Source organism: Rhipicephalus microplus, chromosome 2 (assembly GCF_043290135.1).
Source record: "Rhipicephalus microplus isolate Deutch F79 chromosome 2, USDA_Rmic, whole genome shotgun sequence".
In the NCBI taxonomy this organism is placed as follows: domain Eukaryota; kingdom Metazoa; phylum Arthropoda; class Arachnida; order Ixodida; family Ixodidae; genus Rhipicephalus; species Rhipicephalus microplus.
In genome coordinates, this window is record NC_134701.1 from 39,577,649 (window position 1) to 39,599,525 (window position 21,877).

Genomic DNA, 21,877 nt, shown 5'->3' on the forward strand with positions numbered 1-21,877 from the left:
GAAAAAAAAAATGCAGCATATCCATGGGATGAATGATGGAAAGTGGGGCAAAGCTTTGTGCGCACGCCGCTGCCGGCCGTTTTAGCCTCCTGTTGTCGTACTGCAGGGTCCTCGCAGCGCGCTTCTGCCTCGCGCGCCCGCACGTCGGAATCTCTTCTTTGAGTACGAGCCACCGGCGCCCTGTGCGCATGCCGCTTAGCAGCTTTGTCCATCCTCCGTCGCCGTGCCTCTGAATGCGCGCGCGCCAGAACGGCGCTTTTATTGTACTATTGAGCGCCTCCTGGTGTACGGCGCTGCCGAAGAACGCGCGATAGTCTCTCTTTCCTTCCGTACGTGGGGCGTCAATTCTTCTTTTCTACAAGTAACACCCTCTAGTGTCGTACCATTTGCATTTTTCAGCCACTAGTAAAAGTACCGCCCTCTATGGCCGGTTCAAGAATTAACGAGGACTGGTTACCCACAACTATAGTGAACTAGAATATGATCTAGTGGTGCCACCGGCAGACCCTGGCTGCTATCTCGGCTGTCCAAAATGACACAGATGGCGGCTAGGATTTCTCGTGGCATCACTGCGCCTTTTCATGTCATGTGTGCGAAGCAAGCACTTGCCGGCGCGATTTCTTCTCTAGATAGCGCTGGCAGCGCGGGAGTCAATCAGTGCATGTGTTTGAGTTTGGCGCGCTGAGCCACCGCCACCTGAAGAAAATTCGTCAAGGCCTGGAAGCTCTACCGCATATGTCATCGGCTGACGACGCTAGTTGCGTTGTGCGCTGTGGGGGCACACAACGCAACTGATACCAGCCTTCCAGTCCCTGCAGCATTACTGTGCTACGACGAGAAACGATGAATGTTACATCGTTTTCCGAGTGCCGTCGGGCTCTTCGAAGTTGTGTTATGCGGTGCTTGTAGTTGTGCTCGCGTTCGTTGGTGAGTGACCAGATTACGAGCAGCTGTAGTGCCTAGGTAGTGTTGTGTCCACATTTTTGTGGAAACCGAGAATCTGGGCCGCTAGTGTACGTATTTGTATTTTCGACTGACCAAGGCGCGTGGAAGGCATATATACAGGCTATCCTAAGGGATAGTGTCAGCCCAACAAAACATGAAAAAGTAAATATGCTGCTTTTCTTTCACTTTTTGTATTTTGCTACATCTAGTACCGTGTTATTCTGTGTCACTTTTATCCCATGCGCGCTTTCGAAGTAAGAGTTAAGGCCAATACCATAAACGGGAAGCATAATGCGGTCGCTTTTTGCCATTTGCAGATGTTTGAAATAATTTTTAGCTCAAGTGATATAGATGAGAGGGCCAGCAATGGCCAGAAGAAAATCCGAGCGCACACGAGACGCGCTTTTTATTCTTACGGTTCATGTGCGTGCTTCTCAACAAATTTTCTTGTGGTATGCGTACCTGCTCTTGTGGGGTGCGGGCCGCGTAAGAGAGCGAAGCTGATGAGTGTCTCTTGCAGGCCTGATTATTGCATTTCCAGTTCTAACAAGCTACTCTACTGCACGGGTGCCAATGCAATCTGCTGCATTCTCTTGCCAGTACCAGAATAAAGTCTGTACTTTGTGAGATATCCCACATCAACAAACATATAGCCCGCGACATGTCGAAGCGGAGAATGGATTCTCATTGCTTTGCTCCGGGTTCCCCAATCGGTAACCGGGGCGCTCCGAAGGCTTCGCTGTTTGCAGCACCAAGAGATGACGATCTCTGCAGAAAGTGGGAGTGCAACCTCCAGAGGGCTGACAAGTCTCTGACCTAAACTTCAGCAGTGTGCGAACATCATTTTGAGCCAAGAGACATCCTGCGCGAATATGTGCTGTGATAAATGGCAGTAAAGTGCGCATTCCCCGAGGAAAACTATAACTGGTTCCTGGTGCTGTGCCAACGCATTTACCAGGTTGTCCATGCAGTAACTAATCTCGCAATTTTACGTTTGCATGAACCAGAAAGCAAACGCGCGTTAGAAGTAACCACATCTGCAGCTCTGCAGAAGTCTGCGACGACCCAACAACGCAGCCGAAGCTGACGTGAGAAGTAGCAGTGGCACCACATGGCGGCATCCATGTGAAAGCTGACGCCGCAGCCCAGCCGGTCACGCCACTAGATCATATTCTAGTTCACTATACCCACAACAAGAATGCATAAGCCACGCTATAAAGAGCTTCGTGCCTAAAAACGAGCTATGCTTTCTGTGTAAAAGAGTTAGCTACAAAGGATTTTCAAGTGTCGGGTGCAATAAGAAGCATGCAAGAACCACGCAAATGTTCGTAGAATATAATATAGGCGTTGTGTATCTCATTTAATTATCATGTGGTCGATGCTACATCAGTCAGACGGTGGCTGTCTGAATGATAACCTTAGGGAGCACGCAAATATCATGCGTGGATCAGTGGGCAGCCACCTGGTAAGTCGCTGTGCCAATTGTAGGTGCATCCCGAAGTTTGATGAATGCCAATTAATGGCAAGATAAAAAGACAAGAGGGCACTTGAAATACATGAGGCGTTTTTTATTCGCAAAGCTGGAACTGAGTGTGTAAATGCCCTGTCCGTCAATTTGTTGGACAATGAATACCAGTATTTTTTTAGTTAAATTTTCATTTCATGATTTGAATAAGATGTTCTGGCGCATGCGCCATCAATTGTTCTTCTTTTCTGTGTGTCATCACCTCGACCTCTTGACTGTGTGTACATATTGTTGCCACCTGTGTAATAAAATGGTTGTAATGAATTTTAGATGCTGAAACTCTTCCAAGTCTCAACTTTTTGCTAAAATTGTATTTTCGAAAGTGCATTAACAGAAGCCACCGCCACAACAACGCCATAGCGCAGTTTGAAAGTCAGCTTTGCCACAACATGTGATTCCTGTGCGTAGAAGCTTACGGCCACAGACTGAAGGGGCATTGGGCAATATGGGGTTCTGAGCGGTGGTTCAGTAGCTTAACTTTTCGTGTTTTTCTTTCTTTTCAAGGATTTCGTGACCAATTATCTTTCGTTATGGATAGCTAATTAAGTGCCAGAATTTATTGTTAGAACCAATATTGTAGTATGTGGGCATTACTGTAAGCATCTAGGTTGTTTCACCATTGAAAGCATAAGAGTGGACAGTGCAGCAGCTCCTCATTGCTATGAATTAGATATGGTTATCATTATAAGTGGGTTAAGCTTCATTTGTGTTGATTAATTGTCTTCTTCCACTTATTTTACAGTTTTTTATTTTTGTTGTGAAGTTATGTCTTCATGTGAATTTTTTTCGCACATCCTTCCGAATGCCTGTGTTGAAATTGTGTGTGCCACACATTGAAATAGTCACTTGGCAATAGGGCAGTCAGCCATTTGTTGTGGATGCAGCTGATTGATGACTGTATCCTTTGCACAGTGAGTGTGTCATTCGACAACTACCGACGAGCACGGGAGCCAGTGCTGTCGGACTCTGAGGATGAAGACGAGGATGATGGGCTCGACGGTGGCCTGGGATTGGGGGGCAACCGACACTGGGACTCGTTTGAGCGAGACCAACGTGCAGCGCAGGCGATTGGCCGCTCTGGTGTAGCACGTCAGCCTGGCGGAGGCTTCACCACCAAGCATGATGCCACTGTCTGTGGACGTCGCAATGCGTGCCGGTGAGTGCATGGCAAATGAGTTGTCCTGGATTATTTGCTTCAAATGTTGTTTAAGAAAGTTTTGTATCTCACCCAAAGTACAGTGGAAGCCCAAATATGTATGACCTTGAGGGGACCACATCATATTATCTGGGCATCGTACAAAAACAAAGAATATTGGCAGTGACGCTCAGCCTTTTTGGCAAAACGGGTCCAGACTGCCTGAACAAGCCCCCGGCACGGTCCTGCACTTTTCCTAGAAAGGTAGAATTATTAAATAAATTTTTAGAAATGACAGCTAAGCAGTTGTAATTAAAGAAGGTGTGGATGAATCTTTTTTCTCAACAAAAAAAAATCTTGTCAAACATGCATTTTTTTCCGATAAATTGAATTTAGAATGGCCCTGAATGTACAAGTAAAACCGTAACCTTCAGAAAAATTGGATACAGCATTGTCACCATCACCCAATGGAAACAGAACACATTTTTTTAAAGGGTCAGTAAACAGCTTCTGACTTTTTTTACACCCCCTATACAAGCTCAGCAATTAGTAGATTAGACCTCCGCGATCACTTTTTCTGAATATTACAGCACTGCACGCCGCGCAGAGCCTCTATTTCAACAACAATTCCCACGCATCTTTCCTACGCCTGACTGACCCCCTTGCACGGGCAGTGACATCAACTCGGCGATCGGCGACGTGACGTAGCACACAGTTCGCCGATTGGTCTAAATAAAGATTGAAAAAATAGTAGTGAAGTCAAGGTCAGTTCGTGTTCCTTCCCACAGCTGCGAAACTGCCCTTTGTTTCTTGGCCCTGTGGTGAAAAAATCAGCCTCGCAGTTGTCGCGTGCACGTGTACACTCCTCGCTCAACTACAGCGCCTGTGCACACGTACGAACGTACTTCGCCCTTGACATGAGCAACCCGGGTAAACAGCGTTGCTCTGTCGTCGGCTGCAAATCGAGCGACTGGACAATGGAGAAGCATCGGCACCGGGTGCCTCACGATGGGGCCCTGTGCGCTGCATGGCTGAAGCGAATCGGCCATCCAGCTACGAACGTCGGGGACCTGACCGTTTGTGGTCGACATTTCACACCTGATGCCTAAACGGTTGACCCGCGGATGGTGCGGCAAACGGCAAACAAACAACCACGCTTCGCAGCAAGCGGAAGTGCATTGCGACCTATCGAGTTCACCGATGATGTCGATCGCTGACGTGGTGGCACGTTGCCGAAGTGGGCGGAGTCATGACGATGGGCTGCGATTTCTCCTTTATTGAAGGAGGAAGGGGGGGCGTGGCCGCGCAAAAATATGAAGCCAGCTTAGACCAATCTTCTAACCCTTGTAACTTCCTTATTAAAGTACGTATTTGCAAAATTCTTGCGGCAGCATGTTCGCAAAGAAACATATATTTCTTTTTAAAAATTTTTGGACCTCAGAGCTGTTTACTGGCCCTTTAAGAGTGTTAGGATGCCTCCTTGTGCAATCGAGCTGAGCGTGTTGAGTTTGTTCCCTTGCGAAGTCCAGTTAGGAATGTGCTGCTGATATTGTAGCGATGCTGAGGGAGACAGGCTAAAAAAACAAGCGTCTTTATTAGGGCGAACTTGTGCCCACAAGTCTAATGACTATGGTCGTCAAGTTTGAGTAGCCAAGTTTCACAGATTCAACTTCTTCCTCTTCCGCGTAGCCCGAGTGCGCGAACGCGTGGCGCATGCCAGCCGTGTCTTGCTGGTGCTCGTGCCACGATTATTGCGGCGGGCTACTTGAACGTGGCCAACCTGTCGTGGCATTATCCCCTTCCTCAGACGCATCGTCCCGATGCTTGAGACAGTGAAAAGATACATGCGCACACTCATTTTGCGTTAATCTGTCATGATAGGGCTTCATGCGGACTACGTGTACCACTTCCATAGGATTGCGGCGTCTTGAGCTCATGTGTCCAGCGGATCTGACTTCATAAGTGACGTGGCTGATACGGTTGAGTACCTCATAGGGGCTGAAGTATCGGCAAAGAAGCTTTTCAGAGACTCCGCAGCAACGCACTGGGATCCATATCCGCACTTTGTCACCGGGATGATAAAGTGCGTCACTGCTTCGCTTGTTGTACCAACTAGAATCGACGTGCTGTTGGCGGCGTATTCGGTATCTTGCCATTTGTCGTGCTTCTTCGGCTCTTTGCAAGAAGTCATCTAAGTTGGGTGGATATCTGCTTTCATCCTGTAGTGGTAACATCGCATCCAGTGGGGTGGTCACTCTTCGGCCGAATACTAGTTCCAAACGGGCAATGTGGGTTGTTTCTTGAATGGCTGTATTATATGCGAATGTTACGTAGGGTAATATTTCATCCCACTGTTTATGTTCAACATCGACATACATTGATAGCATGTCGGTCAGAGTTCTGTTGAGGCATTCGGTTAAGCCATTTGACTGAGGGTGATACGCCGTTGTTCTTCTGTGATGGGTATTTGTCATGCGCATCAAGCATTGCATAAGGTCTGGAGTAAATGCGGTGCCTCGATCCGTAATGACGACGATGGGCGCACCATGTCTGAGCACTATGTTGTTCACAAACAACTTGGCGACTTCGGCAGCTGTCGCACTGTACAGAGTCAGTCTCAGTATAACGGGTCAGATAGTGTGTGGCTACGACTATCCATTTCTTGCCTGCACACAATGTCGGGAAAGGTCCTAGGAAGTCCATGCCGACTTGTTGGAATGGAGCATCCGAAGTGTCTATTGGCTGGAGAAGGCGGGCTGGTTTTACGAGTGGAGTTTTGGGCTGTTGACATTGACGACAAGTTTTCACGTAGTGCTGCACTGATGCGAGCAACTTAGGCCAATAGTATTTCAGGCGAATCCTGGCGAATGTTCGGCTCACACCCATGTGTCCAGATGTTGGCTCGTCGTGGCATGCGTGCAGAAGTTCCTCTCGCATGGCTGTGGGCACGACTAGTAAAAACGTTTCACCATTAGGTTCGAAGTTCCTCCTGTAAAGCACACTTCCTCGAAGGCAGAATGCAGAGAGCCCTCTGGAGAATATGCGAGGGACTTGAACGTCGAGACCCTGCAGGTGTTGTATAAGCGCCAGCAAATCCGGGTCATCTCGTTGTAGTTGAGCGATTTCGGATGCGTCGACAACGCCTAGAAACGGGAAGTCTTCCTCTTCAGGTACACTTGGATCGAAGGGAAAGCGTGACAGGCAGTCGGCATCACTGTGTTTCCTTCCAGATTTGTACACGACCGTAACGTCATACTCCTGCAGCCTGAGGCTCCATCTTGCTAGTCGACCTGACGGGTCCTTGAGATTTGCCAGCCAGCATAGAGCATGGTGGTCACTGACAGCTCTGAACGGTCTACCATAAAGGTATGGTCGAAACTTGTTTATTGCCCAGATGACTGCGAGGCACTCTTTTTCAATTGCAGAGTAGTTAGCCTCAGCTTTTGATAGTTTGCGGCTGGCATAGACTAACACTTTCTTTTGACCATTTTGCCATTGGACAAGGATGGCGCCGAGGCCGACATTGCTGGCATCGGTATGGACTTCAGTGTCGGCTGTCTCATCAAAATGAGCAAGTATTGGTGAACACTGTAGTCGTTTTCTTAATTCGTCAAAAGCTTTTTGTTGTTCGCTTTCCCATGTGAAGGGCACGTCGTCTTTCGTCAGTTTTGTAAGAGGATCCACAAGCTTTGCGAAATTTTCAACAAATCGCCTATAGTAGGCACATAAACCCAAAAATCGACGCACTGACTTTTTGTCTCTGGGTGTGGGGAACCTCCGAACAGCAGCTGTCTTTTCGGGATCAGGACTAACACCATCGGAACTAATGACATGTCCAAGGAATCGCAGCTCTTCGAAGCCGAAGTGGCATTTTTCGGGTTTGATTGTCAATTTTGCTGACCGGATGGCTTCCAATACTGTGCGTAGTCGCTTTAGATGTTTGTCAAACATTGCAGAGAATACCACCACATCATCCAAATACACTAGGCATGACTGCCATTTCAATCCCGCGAGGACAGTGTCTGTCATTCGCTGGAACGTCGCTGGCGCGGAACAGAGGCCGAATGGAAGCGCTTTGAATTCGTAGAGGCCATCTAATGTTGCGAATGCCATTTTTTCACGGTCCCACTCGTCGACCTCTATTTGCCAATATCCGCTTTTCAGATCCAAGGAGGAGAAAAACTTTGCGGATCGCAGCCGATCTAGTGTATCGTCGATACGTGGCAAGGGGTAGACATCTCCTTTAGTTACACTGTTCAGTTTTCCGTAGTCGACACGGAATCTAAGTGTGTTGTCTTTCTTCTTAACAAGCACTACGGGGGACGCCCATGGACTATTCTAAGGCTGGATGACATCATTTGAAAGCATCTCCTCCACTTGCTTCTTGATAATTTCCCGTTCTTTCTGTGACACTCGGTATGGATGCTGGCACATAGACCTCGTGTTGTCTTGCGTTATAATTCTGTGTTTCGTTATTGACCTGCGCTGGACCTTCGAGACAGTTGAAAAGCAATCAGAGAATTCTTTTACCAAGGCTTAAATCTGTTTCTTTTTACTGTCCAGAAGGCAGTGGTTGACGGTCACGGATGTGCCGACATAGCAGGCCACTGATCGAGTGGTTGACTTCGTTAAGCTGCATAGTTCGGTCGCCATACAGAAGTCGTGTAAATAGGCAATAGCCGTGCCTTGAGCGATGTGTTGAAGTTCATTGGAGAAATTTGGGAGTAGGACATATGCACGGCCATTCGTCAAGTCAACAAGACCCCAAGCTACGCAGACACCTTTGTTCAAAAACAGCCCTACATTTGTATCCGCTCTGCCTTCGCGATTGTACAATGCATCATTCTCTACAAGCACCATTATACTGCAGCGTGGCGGCACAGTTACATCATCATGAACAACGCGTAGAGCAGTTAGGCGGCGTTCTTCAGATTCCTCCACAGGTATAGCTCGTTCAGTCGGAAACGACACGCTGGGCCTACGCAGGTTAATTACGGTGCCATTAGCTCGCAAAATATTCATTTCTATAATGGGTTCCCATGAACATTCTGGTAGCACAATGAAATCGGCAATGTAAATAAAGTCCCGTATTTCAAGTCTTGCAGTGCATCTGCCAAGGGGCATAATAATGTGACCGCCTGCCGTGCGTATCTGCGGTCCACTCCACTGTGTCACAACTTTGTTTAGCTTCTTACCATCTTGTGACTTATCACTGAATAATCAGCACCGGCGTCGACTAAGGTATTCAGCTCCCATCCTTCCATTCTCAACCGCAAATCTGAAGTAACGCTTTCGTTGCTGCACCCATTTACCGGAAATACACCGTCGTCGCCCTCAAACCATATTGGAGGATCTTCGTAACTGACGTTATCAGCGGCCTTACCTCCACAGGTCGCTTGCTTCAGCTTTCTGGGAGTGGACTTGGAGAGCGATGACCAGGCTCCCTTGAAGGTGCACGTAAGCTGGATGACCGGTCGCGCATAACAGGTGACCGTGACCGACGTTGGCGTAGAGGTGGTGAGTTCTGGCGCGTGGACAAGTACTCCTTAATCTCTGCTGGTCGTTCGCCGTTTCGGGGGCATGGTACATACGACGGGAAGCCTCTTAATCCAGCCTGTCGGTAAGGGCAGAATCTGTACAGATGACCCGCTTCGTCACAATGAAAACACAGAGGCCTGCGCTCGTGATCACACCAGATGTCACTTTTCTTGGGCCTGTGCTCCACATAGCGATGTGTGCTACGTGCTCCTGGGGGCAGATAGGTAGCTGTTGGTTCCCGTGGACGAGATGTGCTGCGTGCTGCAGGTGGGAGAGGAGTCGCCGCCATCGCAACTGCTGCATTGCTGTGTACCGTGGGTTGTCTAAGAACTTCATAGTATGTTCAGATAGGTCGAACCAGCTGCAGCTCACGCTCTGGCTCTCGTATGACCTGCCTCAGTTCGTCACGAACAATGTCTGTAACAGATAGTGCAGCTGGAGTCTGGGGCATTTGCAGTCTGCTCAGCTCTTCTCTAATAACTGATCTAATGAGCTCTCGCAGGGCTTCAACGTCGTTTCGCACGCCTCCAGGAAAAACCTGTGCAGATGCGCAGTTAAGATTGCGGTTGTACTGCCGAGCCCACTGTTCCAGTGTTTTTTCGATGGCCGTCGCTTTCGAATAAAACTCAGCAACTGTGCTTGAAGGGTTGCGGACGAGAACGGCGAACAGCTCTTGCTTCACTCCGCGCATTAGATGGCGCACCTTCTTATCCTAAGCCATGTTGTAATGTACATGCTTGAACAGACGGACCATGTCCTCAATATACATGGCAGCACTCTCGTTTGTGAGCTGGTTCTTCGATTGAAGAGCAGTTTCCGCCTTTTATTTCTGGTCTATGTTCGCGAACGTAGCCACCGCTTGTCGTCGAAATACCTCCCAGGTAGACAACGAGGTTTCATGGTTCTCAAACCATGTCTTTGCGAAGTCTTCCAGGGCGAGGTATATGCGACGGAGCTTCTCTTTTTCGTCTCATCCTTTCATGCTCGCCACTCTCTTGAACAGGTCCAACCAATCTTCCACGTCCTCATACGAGTCGCCGTGGGATACTGGCGGCTGGTGCGGTTGGATGATGAACACTTGTGCCAGTGTTACCTGGCTAGTCATAGTGGTGGCGTCCATCGTTTGAATTCCCCTTGGTGTGAAGTGAAGAGGACTGAACTCAGGTGAATCATCTCGAAGATGGCGACTTGCCCTCTGGTGTACAGAAGTCTCCACGAGGTTGACACGCTGGTCGTCGGGGCTACACTGTCTTGAGCTCGCAGGGCTTCGATTCATTACCCCGCGCCTCCACCAGAAAAGTAGCGATGCTGAGGCAGACAGGCCAAAGAAACAAGCGTCTTTATTAGGGCGAACTTGTGCCCACAAGTCTAATGACTATGGTCGTCGAGTTCGAGTAGCCAAGTTGCACAAATTCAACTATCTTCCTGTTCCTCGTAGCCTGAATGCACGTACGCGTGGTGCATGCCAGCCAAGTCTTGCTTGTGCTCGTGCCACGATGATTGCGGCGGGCTACTTGAATGTGGCCAACCTGATGCGGCAATATCATAAACAGTCAAGTTATGGGAAGGCTCTTTCACACTTTAAAAATAGCTGGATAGTTTTTTTTTTTGTCTCAAGGCCTGTGAAAGACTGCAGCTAACAGAGGGAAGAGATTTTCAGCTATAGGTCAACCAGAAAAGGTTTCTATTGGTAGAGAACGGCACAACATAAAATCAAGCTTGCCAACTAGCCATAGCTACTCTGTGTAGACCAAGCTTGTCTGTGTAACAGGCTTAGGCAAACGCATGTTCGAGTCATATGCACCAGCCTTTTTAAAGCGAGGAAACTGGATCGCAAAAGTAAATTAACTGTCAGGAGAATAAATTTTACATTCTAAGGAGGCATGTCAGCTATTCCACTTCTGCACGAACTGTGCCAAAGTACGCCAAATCAGGTATACTGTGCCAACCTGATAATATCAGCAGAAATTGCGCCAAACTACGCAAAAGTAAGAATTGTGAGCATATATCACCGAATATAGCCACACAGGCGCGTCAAACTTGTGCAGCTTGTTTGTGGGGCCATCAAAGTCGTAATCGCGTACTTGGAACTTTTCAGCTGAATAAACTGCGGTCACGCGTGCGCCCCAAGTATGGAGTTTTAACTCAATGTAAACTCTTGCACTGGCATGGTACGCTACATCTTAGCACAGTGGTCAGTAGACGATGCTGATTTTAAACTGTCAAGTACGACTCATAAAGCTCGAACGTAGCAGCAAATCACGAGATCAAGTGGTCTTCAGCCTCTTCGAACAACAAAAACACTGCTTCCGCTCTTTTCACCACACGCCATTACTCTCGCTGCGCAAAGAATGAAACTGAAACTGTAGGAAAAAGTCTGTAGACAGTTTGCTAGCTAATACTATCCAATACAAAGAATGTACTTCCCATAATTTCCATGGAGGTACACGATCGTAGTGCCAGATTCCTCTGTAGGTATTACTGTGTGAAACTCTATGGCCCAAAAAAATCCACGATGCTTTGCCCAGTGCCGACACAACTTCAGTTGTGCAAGTCAGCTGAACGACAAAACAGGCTCTTCGCAAGTGCTCGTGATGTCTAGTCCAAGTGGTAGCGTGTAACTGTGGCGCCGATTTATCGGGGGACGTCATCAGCTCCAGGAACACTGTTGATAGCTCGTTTGAAGAGCCGCACTGCACGTAATTAAAGCAATTTTCTCTAATAACTTCTCTAGTGCCGCTGAATACGTGTCGCGTCTATTTCAGGACATCGCAATATAATTTTCTGTGCTCCCATAGAAAAACACGTGAATGGTGGGAACGCATTGACACTTTTTCTCTAAGGTGTATACTTCATCTATGAAAAAAACTTTTTTGTAATTCCTTCTACCAGACCATATGCATTTGTAATCGCTGTTGCAGTAAAAGCCCCTAAAAGAACCTGCTCTCTCGAGTTCGTCAGTGTTAGAGTCCAAGTTCAAGTTTCTCGCGGGCTTTTTTTCAAACAATGTCATTTAATTAATAAAAATATGGCTCTAGGTAGGAGCAGCCGTAATTTGGTTTTAATACGCACAGTTTTGAGTAGTGGGCCCATTGGTCTTGGCCCTGGTGTCGAACGGCATACTGTGAAGCGGTTATGCCGTATTACACGTCTGCCCCTCGCTTTCCAGAGTCAGTAAGCTGACGGTTGAAAAAAATTAAACAACATGGCATCGAATTGATTGCTTTTTTGAGTAGGGGGGGGGGGGTGCTGCTTGTTAACTTTCTATTTCGCTTTTAGATAACCAACACCACGAAAACCGCATCCAACCTGGAGTGGCTATAGTCCCTTTAACGCGATAGCACGTCCAAAAGATGCCCACAAATTCTATTGTTATATCAGGTAAATAAAGCTAGATGTCATTTGTGAGGAGCACTGGTGGTGGGGTAGCTGTTTCGAAGGTCCGCGCACTCACCGCACATGTGAAAATCTTTTCGTATGCGCTGTGTTCGCTATCTGTACAGCGACTTGCATTACCTGAGACCTTTGTAACACCTCTTGCATGCCAATGCACATATACCAGGCATACACGAGGCACATATACGAGGCACAAATACGAGGCATACAACCAACCTTTTAGCTTAGCTTAGCTACAAACATCCATAACTCTTGCAGTAATGCCGCCCCTAGTTCTGACCGTGGAGTGTATAAAATGTTGAAAAACCTACCCATTGAACTGCAAACCATGTTATTTTCCTTGTGAAATGCTATCTCGTTTTCTAGGACTATTCCTATTTCCTGGAACGAGGCTATTGTTATTTTCATTTTGAAATAGGCCAAGGACCCTTCCTCAGTTTCGAGTTATGGGCCCATTGCAATTACAAGCTGCCTGCATAAACTTTTTGAAAAGATGATAAACTGCCTACTTGTACATTTGCTTGAAAGATGCAATTTGCTCGAACAATTGCAGTGTGGGTTTCGAAAGGGTAGATCCACCACCGACCACATTGTTCATATCGAGGTACAGATTCGAGACGCTTTCGTCCACAAACAATACTATCTTTCTGTGTTCCTCGATATCGAAAAAGCTTACAATACAACATGGGGCTTTGGAATATTAAGAGACCTGTCCCACCTTGGTGTGCATGGTAGAATGTTTGCCATTATGGAAAGTTACTTGTCTAGTCGAACAATTTGTTCATGTCGCAACGTTATTTCCCAAACATTTGTTCAAGAAACATAAGTGCTGCTAGGTGGTGTACCTAGTTTTACACTTTTTATTATCAAAATGAATTCCTTGCAATTGTCTAACCCCTGCAATATATTTCATTGCACATAGTTCGATGACGGCCAGCTCGGTTTTTTAAGTCTTGTAGTCGGCAATGTGTGAGCGGCAAGTTTAGCTTGGTTTGAACAAGGTTTCCAATTGGGCAGAAGAAAACGGGTTCCAACTAAATCTTCAAAAAAAGCATGTTTGTCTCGTTCTTCAGGAAGAGAGGCATTCATTCTGAACCTGAAATTCAACTACATGGGCAGCGTATTTCTGTTAATGCTGAATATAAATTCTTATTCCTAATCTTGGACACTAAGATAACCTTCATACCCCACATCAAGTATATAAGAAAAAAGTTCATAAAAGCCGTGAATGTTCTAAAAGTGTTGTCACGCACTATGTGGGGTAGTGACCAGTAGTCTCTGATGAACAGTGGCTTAGCCAATAGGTGTTGAAACCCTCCCCAAAATTTTTTGTGTGACCCCCCCTCCCCCCCTTTACTCACCCATGTTTTTTTTTTTTCTTTTTCATTGTTTCGTGCTGACATGATTAGAAACCAAGCGGTGCTAGTATCACAATATTATTTCTGAGCGCTGCCGCGATTCTTGTAAGGTGGCTCGGCGACGAAAATAATGCTGCAGCGGTTAGAGTGTACTCAGCGGTGGTCATACGTGTACCCGCTGGAATAGATCTCGCCGGAATAGATCTCGCCGGAGTCAATCACTATGATAATTTTCACTAGGCAGAGATTCGTTTTAATGGTAAAAGCCAGACACAGTTCCAAGGTCTGCTAGGCCACTTTCAAGCATATTACAGTGTGACTCTTTGTACATGTGCTAAGATATACTTAGACCAGAGGATAAGATTTCAATTGAACCTTCGCACGTTCTACTAACATCTAAGCACAGACACACATTCGCGGACGCACACAATATTTGGCTCATCCACTGCACAGAATATTGGGCTCACCCACCGGACTTTATTTATGTGTGAGTGTAGAATTATTGATACATATCTTTGTTATGCCCTAACGGCTAAAGGCACTCCGAAGTGTCTAATGACAAAAATGCAATGCAGGCAAAGTTCAAGCCAATCATAACCTTAGAAAGGCCTACTAATATACTCATCATGTAACTTAAGCTGATAAATTAAAGTATGGTAGCCATAAACCTTATTGATTTATTGGTATGCAGTTTTTAACGCCCCCAAACCACCATATCATTATGAGACACGTCGTAGTTAGGGCGTCCGGAAATTTAGACCACATAGGGTTTTTTAACGTGCACCCAAACCTGAGCACACGAGCCTGCAGCATTTTCGCCTCTCCCTTTGCCACCTGGATAGAATCCCATGACCTGGTGGTCATAAACGTAAAGTAGCATGAGTGGGCAGTCTATAGTGAGCACAAGATTTATTGTTCAGCAGTGTAGCAAACAGCGCTAGAATAAGGAACATAATGCTCAAAAAATTTACATCTTACATACACATATAATATGTGTGTGTGTGTGTGTGTGTGTGTGTGTGTGTGTGTGTGTGTGTGTGCGCGTGCGTGCGTGCGCGCGTGCGTGTGTGTGTGTGTGGGGGGGGGGACGCATTAACAAGGTGATTCTAGGAGAAGCCAACGAAGAGGAAGTGCGCGTGCATTAGAAAAAACGCATGGCATCTGGACCACGACGTGTCTCCATTTTGTAACGTCACACAAGTCGACAGGATCGACCCCATCAACGTGCCATGGCTAGGCCAAAGCCTTCGTTCAACATACAGAAGTTCAAGGGAACACAAGAAGACGTCCCCATCGACAAGTGGCTTCTTTTTGACATAAAGGCAGCCGAGGCATCATGGACTCACCGCGATTTGGTCAGTCACTTCGGTGAATACATTGAAGGGGAAGCGTTTGTGGGGTCTCGACGAGGCGAGCGCCTCGCTACGCTCTTGTAGTGAACGGACACAGTTGACGCGGTCGGTACAAACCAAACAATATACATACATTTATTTATCTAATTTACACCGACGATATCGTCCACCGAATCGATTCATAACTCGTTATGTATTACGTTAGGACATCGTTACACAATAACACGACAAACACACAACACGAAAAACACACTATAACACACCCAAAGCGGTATCGCCAACGCTTCACTCACCACGTGGGCCTACCGCAGGCGGCCGCGGTGCCATCCACGGCAGACCCACCGCGAGAGACAACCGTTCGCAGCAGCCGCCACGCGCAGAAGAGACTCGCTCAACTCTCGCCCGCCACCAAGGCCTGCCATCCGCCAGGGGTCACCGCCGGCGCTACCACTCTACCAACAGTGGTACTCAACATGAACACAACGCCATCTATCGTCCAGCGGTTGTCACTCCTGAATTACAGCTTCTGTGTGGGACACGTGCGCCACGCCGCACAAACAACTTTACAGGGGGGTGTCAGCGCTCCCACACGTTCAAGTGGTACCTGACAGAGATTTTTGACAACGGCGAGACAACTTGGGACGACATGCAAGCCCGCTTTGCTACGACTGACCGAGATGCCTTCCGTCTCTTCATTCACTACCGACTGAAAGGAGGGCAGACCATCAAGGACTACTATGACGAGAAAAAGCGACTGGGTTCCTCGGCTGACCTGAAAGAGTGCCACATCATTTCTGGACTGACTGATGGTGTTCCTCCTGATGTAAAACTGGCGCTCGCCGGACTGTCTTTCAACTCGTGATTAGAGTGGCTCACCGCTGCTCAACGGGTCGAGACATCTTTAAAACGGGTGAGAGGAGTTTCTTTTGCTCGTAACGCTAGTATCGCATCAAGAGCTCCACGTCTCTTCAGCAGACTTCGGCAGTCAACAATACCTCCTCAACCGCGTGCCCCGCAAAACGAATGTAGATACTGCTCAGCTGCTGGTTTCCCACGACAGTTTCACTGGCACAACGAATGTCCGTGCCGCGGCAATGTGTCCGCTATTGATACTGAACGGGAAAACGAGGAGGGCAAACCAGAGTTTCATTAATACACTTCAGTGCTCTCATCAAAGAAAAGCCAGTAAATGCAATTCTCGATACAGGAGCAACAATTACTTGTATCAGCGAGGATGTGTACAAACAGCTAAAACTTCAGTTGATGAGAGACTCCAGCATCGTGGTCCAGCAAGTTGCATCAAGCATTTGAACTTTGGGTCGCGTAAACATTCAGTTACAAATTTGGAACGTCATAAAGAAAGTTTATGCACATGTGCTGCGAGGCATGAGAACGCAATTAATTTTTGGCCTAGACAGCGCTTTGTACTTCAATCTTTCTGTAAATCTGGAAAGCAAGTCAGTGACATAAGCACGTGAGAATATGAACCTTCTGCATCACAATGAAAGAAAACCATTCAAGCCTCGCTGATGCGAACCCTGACTTCAGAAAACTTGTCAGAGCATGAGCCTGCGGCGCTCGATTCTCTTTTAAGCAAGTATGACGAGATATTTTCGAAATCTCGGACAGATATTGGGTGCATCACTGCTGAGAAATATATGACCGCACTTACCAATGCTGTCCCTATTCGTCGAGCACCATACCGATGTTCACAGACAGACAAAGTGGAGATCAACAAACAAGTTGACGCTCTCCTCAAGCAAAGTGTTGTGAGGCCTTCATTATTGCCCTACGCCGCACCTGTCATTTTAGCAGAAAAAAAAGGTGAAGGACGCACTCGTCTATGTATTCACTACCGGAAACTCAATGCCATAACGGTACCAGACTTTCAACCAATTCTACGTATAGATGATATTCTTGACCACTTGGGAAAGGCGGAGTTTTTCACTATGTTGGACGTAACGTCGGGATACTGGCATGTCCAAATGCATCCTGACGATATTCAGAAAATTGTATTTGTCACGTCTGATGGTCATTTTGAGTGGTTGGTAATGCCGTTTGGGTGGAAGAACGCTCCGGCTACATTTGAAAGAGCCATAAAATCAATAGTAGCGAAACATCAGCTCACCAATGTTAGTAATTACTTTGACGATGTGGTCGTATACTCAGAGACATTATATGATCATATACGACACCTTGAGGCGCTATTGAAAGCTCTCAAAACTGAGAACATAAAACTCAAGCGAAAAAAGTGCCAATTTGCACGCTGCAGCATTGAATACCTGGGCCACAAAATTTCACAAGGAACAGTGACACCTAAGCAAAGTAATGTGGCTGCCATACTCAAATTTCTGACACCAAAACGAGAAAAAGATCTCTAGCGTTTTCTGGGCACTGTAAACACCTACCGTTAGTACATCCCCCACTTCAGCGATATCGCTCTTCCACTCACAAAACTACTCCACAAAGGCAGTAAGTGGGTGTGGACAGAAGCATGCGAGCAAGCCTTTCGTGAACTGAAGGAGCAGATAGCTGAAGAACCGGTGCTTCACATATACGACCCTTCGAGACCATGTACTGTGTACTGTGACGCATCTGGCGAAGGCATCGGTGCAGTGCTGAAAGAACCTGATGACGAAGGCTAAGAACATCCTGTTGCCTACTATTCCCGCAAACTACTTAAGCACAAGATGAACTATGCAATTACAGAAAGAGAATGCCATGCCATTGTAGATGCCATTGATAAATAGCATTGCTATCTTCATGGAAAGTCATTCACTGTGTAACAGATCACTCTGCACTCCAGTGGCTGAAGAATGTTAAAAATCCTCAAGGTCGTCTATTCTGGTGGTCTTTGAAACTGTCAATGTATGATGTGAACGTCAAACACCAAAAAGGCGCAAGTAATGTCGAAGCAGATGCGCTCTCCAGAGCCCGAATAGTTAATCTCCTGTCACATGACGACCTTCAGCGATGTAACAGTGAGCGTCCAAAAGGAACGCATTCATTGGAAAATAACATCATCATCGTCAAAAGAAAAGGACTACGAAAAATATACGTGCCCCATGAACTACGCCCAATCATTCTGAAGAATGCACATCAACATTTTGGGCATGTCGGAGTGAAGGAGACGCTATCACTCCTGTCTCCGCAATATTATTGGCCACATATGGTAACCGATGTTTCCACTTACATTCGGCATTGTGATACATGCCAGAGATGCAAGAAGACGAAAACAAAAAAGTTTGGGACGCTTGAATCACTGCCTCCAGCTGAAGAACCCTTCGACCTCTTTGCAATAGAGACCATTGGAGGATTTTCTGGATATGGCTCGTCAAAAAGGTTTATACACTTGGTTATTGATCATGCGACTTGCTACGTATGGGCGTTTGCTCATAAACGTGAGAACAGCGACGCCTACATTTCATGCTTAAAAACAATTTTTTCTTCTGGAAAACCACAGAAGCTCATTTCAGATCGTGGAACAGGATTTACTGCAAGAAAATTCAACCAGCTTTTAAAACATAATCGTATACACCAACTATTCACCTCATCTCATCATCCACAATGCAACGGCATGAATCAGCAAACAAACCAGACTATCGTAACGAGACTTAAATGTAAGATCAATGACGAACCACGCAAGTCTTGGACTTAGCTGCTTCCGGAGGTAATTGACGAATACAACAGAACACCCCACGAAGTGACCGGCTACGCCGCTTCCTTCCTGATGTATGGAATTCCATCTTATCCTACTGTACTGGAACAACGAGAAGAAACTGTCGATGAAGCGTGAAAAACTGCAGTTACCAATTCTATCGCCGACCACAATAAGAACAAAGTCATTTATGATAGAAAATTTCTTCTGATTGATTTCCAAGTCGGTGGCTTTGTCCTTTACGAGACACCATGGCATCCTAACAACGGCAAACTGAGTTCCGTCATGGAAGGACCTTACAAAATTTTACGCAAGGGGTCAATAGTGAACTATGAGATCAACCGCTCCGTGCTACCCTTAGGTAGAAATTCTGACATTGTGCATGTTAGCAAACAAAAACGCATGGCATCTGGACCACGACGTGTCTCCATTTTGTAACATCACACATATATATATACAGTCAACTGCCGATTTTTCGGACCCTCTAGGGAGCGAAAAACCGTCCGAAAATTCGGGCACTCCGAAAAAGTGAATTCAAGCAAAAAACGCATTATTTTACTGATAATTTTCAATTCAAGCAAAATAACGCACCATTTTGCTAATATTTCTAAATGCAAGCAAAAAACGCACCATTTCATTGATATTTCTCAGATCAAGAGGGTGAAGGTCGAAGTACCAGACTTCGGGAACTCTGCCAAAGCATCAGTGGAGTGGCTCTGAAAAGAGCCGTTCAAAAAAATGCATGCAGCTGACAGCGGGTGCCATCAGGTCAGCCGGTGTTAGAGCTGCAGTGGCTTGAAAAACTTGTTGATCCTTGTTTGAACGGCGTTCCGCTTGCATGTGATCGCATTCGCCTCGATCTCAGCAAGGGTCATGTCATCACTGTACACCGATGACAGCGTCATCAATGCTTGCATCAATTCGGCGGTCGTAGGTGGCGCAAGCGTTGGTTCCTCTTTTTCGACATCGGAGTCGTCTGAATCTGCCATAACCTGACTGACTATTTCGATGTCGGTTAGCTCTGCGATCGGTTACCTCTGCGATCGGCCACTCTTCACGAACATAATAATGGCGGCTTTCTTTTTTTCATTGTTAACCGACGGTACTGTTTTCGCTCTTCGATGTCATCGGCGAAGACGACGAAGGCGGAGTGGGGGCCATCGCAGGCAAGCGAAATCCTCACGATGTGAACAAAGGAGTTTGCTGACGAGCGTCGAAGCACCTAGGCTTAGTGTTGCAGAGTACACTTCACACGATCGCACAACCATGCACTAGGCTAGCCAAACACCATGTGGGCTGCGTAAACAAAACAGCGCGACGGCAGGCGACGATGCCTCGGGTACTCCGGATAAGACGCTGGTAAACATTCAAGATAGCCAGCGTGGCCAGACCAAATCGGTGTGTGACGGTTAGTTCTAGTTAGAAGTGCTCAAACGCTTCGCGAAAGCGCTGCGCGGGAAGCCAGACTGGCCCGCACGAGCACAAGCGCAGAAGCGAAAGGAACTTTATTGGCGCCAAGAAATTTCCGGGTTGATAGTTTCGATTGTCAGCAAAGCACCCTTGCATGATAAACACGGCCAGTGTTAGGAATCTCGGAGGCCGTGTATGTTTTTCCGCTTACGATCAACGAGTCCAAGCAACAGATGCCGCCACAGTAGACCGGCACGAGTATATATATATATATATATATATATATATATATATATATTCGTTTCATATTGTTACTCGGAGAAGGCGTCTGAAAAATACTTTTAGTTTAGGTAAACAGGCAGGCACACAATATAGAGCTCAGTCTGCACAAGCTCGCCCTAAACATCATCCTCTTTCCTATAATGTTCATTTGTGGCACCCCGTAGCATCAACCCCGGCGGTGAAGGCACCGCCTCGGTGCTTGGTTGGTCCGAGTAATAACGCTTCAGCCGAGTGACGTGAACAACGTCAGAACCCGATTGCGCGCACGTAGCGTTCAACTTCGTATGTCACGTCGGTGACTTGGCACACCACACGGTACGGACCCGAGTACGGTGAATTCAGCTTTTCGCACAGGCCAACTGGCCGTGACGGTGTCCAGAGAAGGACTGTGTCACCTTGACTGAAGTGGGCATCACGATGACACGGGTTGTAGACCAGTCGTTGTCGTTCCTGCGAATCGCTCAGACGCAGGCGAGCAATCTCACGTGCCTGTAGAGCTCTAGAGATCACATCGCGGGCATATTCTGGCGTGTGGCTAACGGCAGGAAGGAGCGTGTCAAAAGGCAACGTAGGTTCTCGTCCGTACAGGAGGCAAAATGGTGAGAAATCTGCAGTATCACGCCGGGACGTATTATAAGCAAATGTCACAAATGGGAGGGCGGAGTCCCAGTCACGATGGTCGGAAGAAACATACATGGCGAGCATGTCCATGATGGTCCTATTTAGCCGCTCTGTGAGCCCGTTAGTTTGAGGATGATATGCCGTTGTGAACTCGTGCTTTGTAGCGCAGGAGTTTAATATGTCTTGGATAACTTGTGATAAGAAGTAGGGACCCCGATCGGTAAGCAGTTGCCGAGGAGTGCCATGATGTAGTAAGACGTCTTCTAGGAGAAATTCAGCGACTTCAGTCGCATAACTGGTAGGAAGGGCCCGCGTGATGGCATACCGAGTGGTGGCATACCGAGTGGTGTAATCCGTGGTGACTGCTATCCACTTGTTTCCGCTGGCCGATAAAGGGAACGGTCCTAATAAGTCAACACCTACCCTGCAAAATGGTTCGGATAGGACCTGAATGGGCTGAAGGCGTCCCGCTGGAAGGGTGGCTGGTTTTTTGCGGTGTTGACAGGATTTGTGTGAGGCGACATAACGGCAGGCAGATCAGTAAATACCGGGCCAAAAGAAGCGACGTCGAACGCGGTCATAAGTTCTTGAAACTCTGAGGTTACCAGCTGTCCGAATATCATGCAACTGTGTGAGGATAGTCTGACGCATATGTTG

At 47.1% G+C, this 21,877-nt stretch overlaps 1 protein-coding gene across 1 annotated transcript in view; it reads left to right on the plus strand.

The window, feature by feature from the left end:
- Positions 1 to 21,877, plus strand: part of LOC119169130 (serine/threonine-protein kinase RIO3) — a 247,094-nt gene that overhangs the window by 44,057 nt on the left and 181,160 nt on the right. The window contains exon 4 of the mRNA XM_037420230.2: positions 3,383 to 3,626. Within this exon, the coding sequence (XP_037276127.1) occupies positions 3,383 to 3,626 (244 nt within the window). The remainder of the gene's footprint in view (positions 1 to 3,382; positions 3,627 to 21,877) is intronic.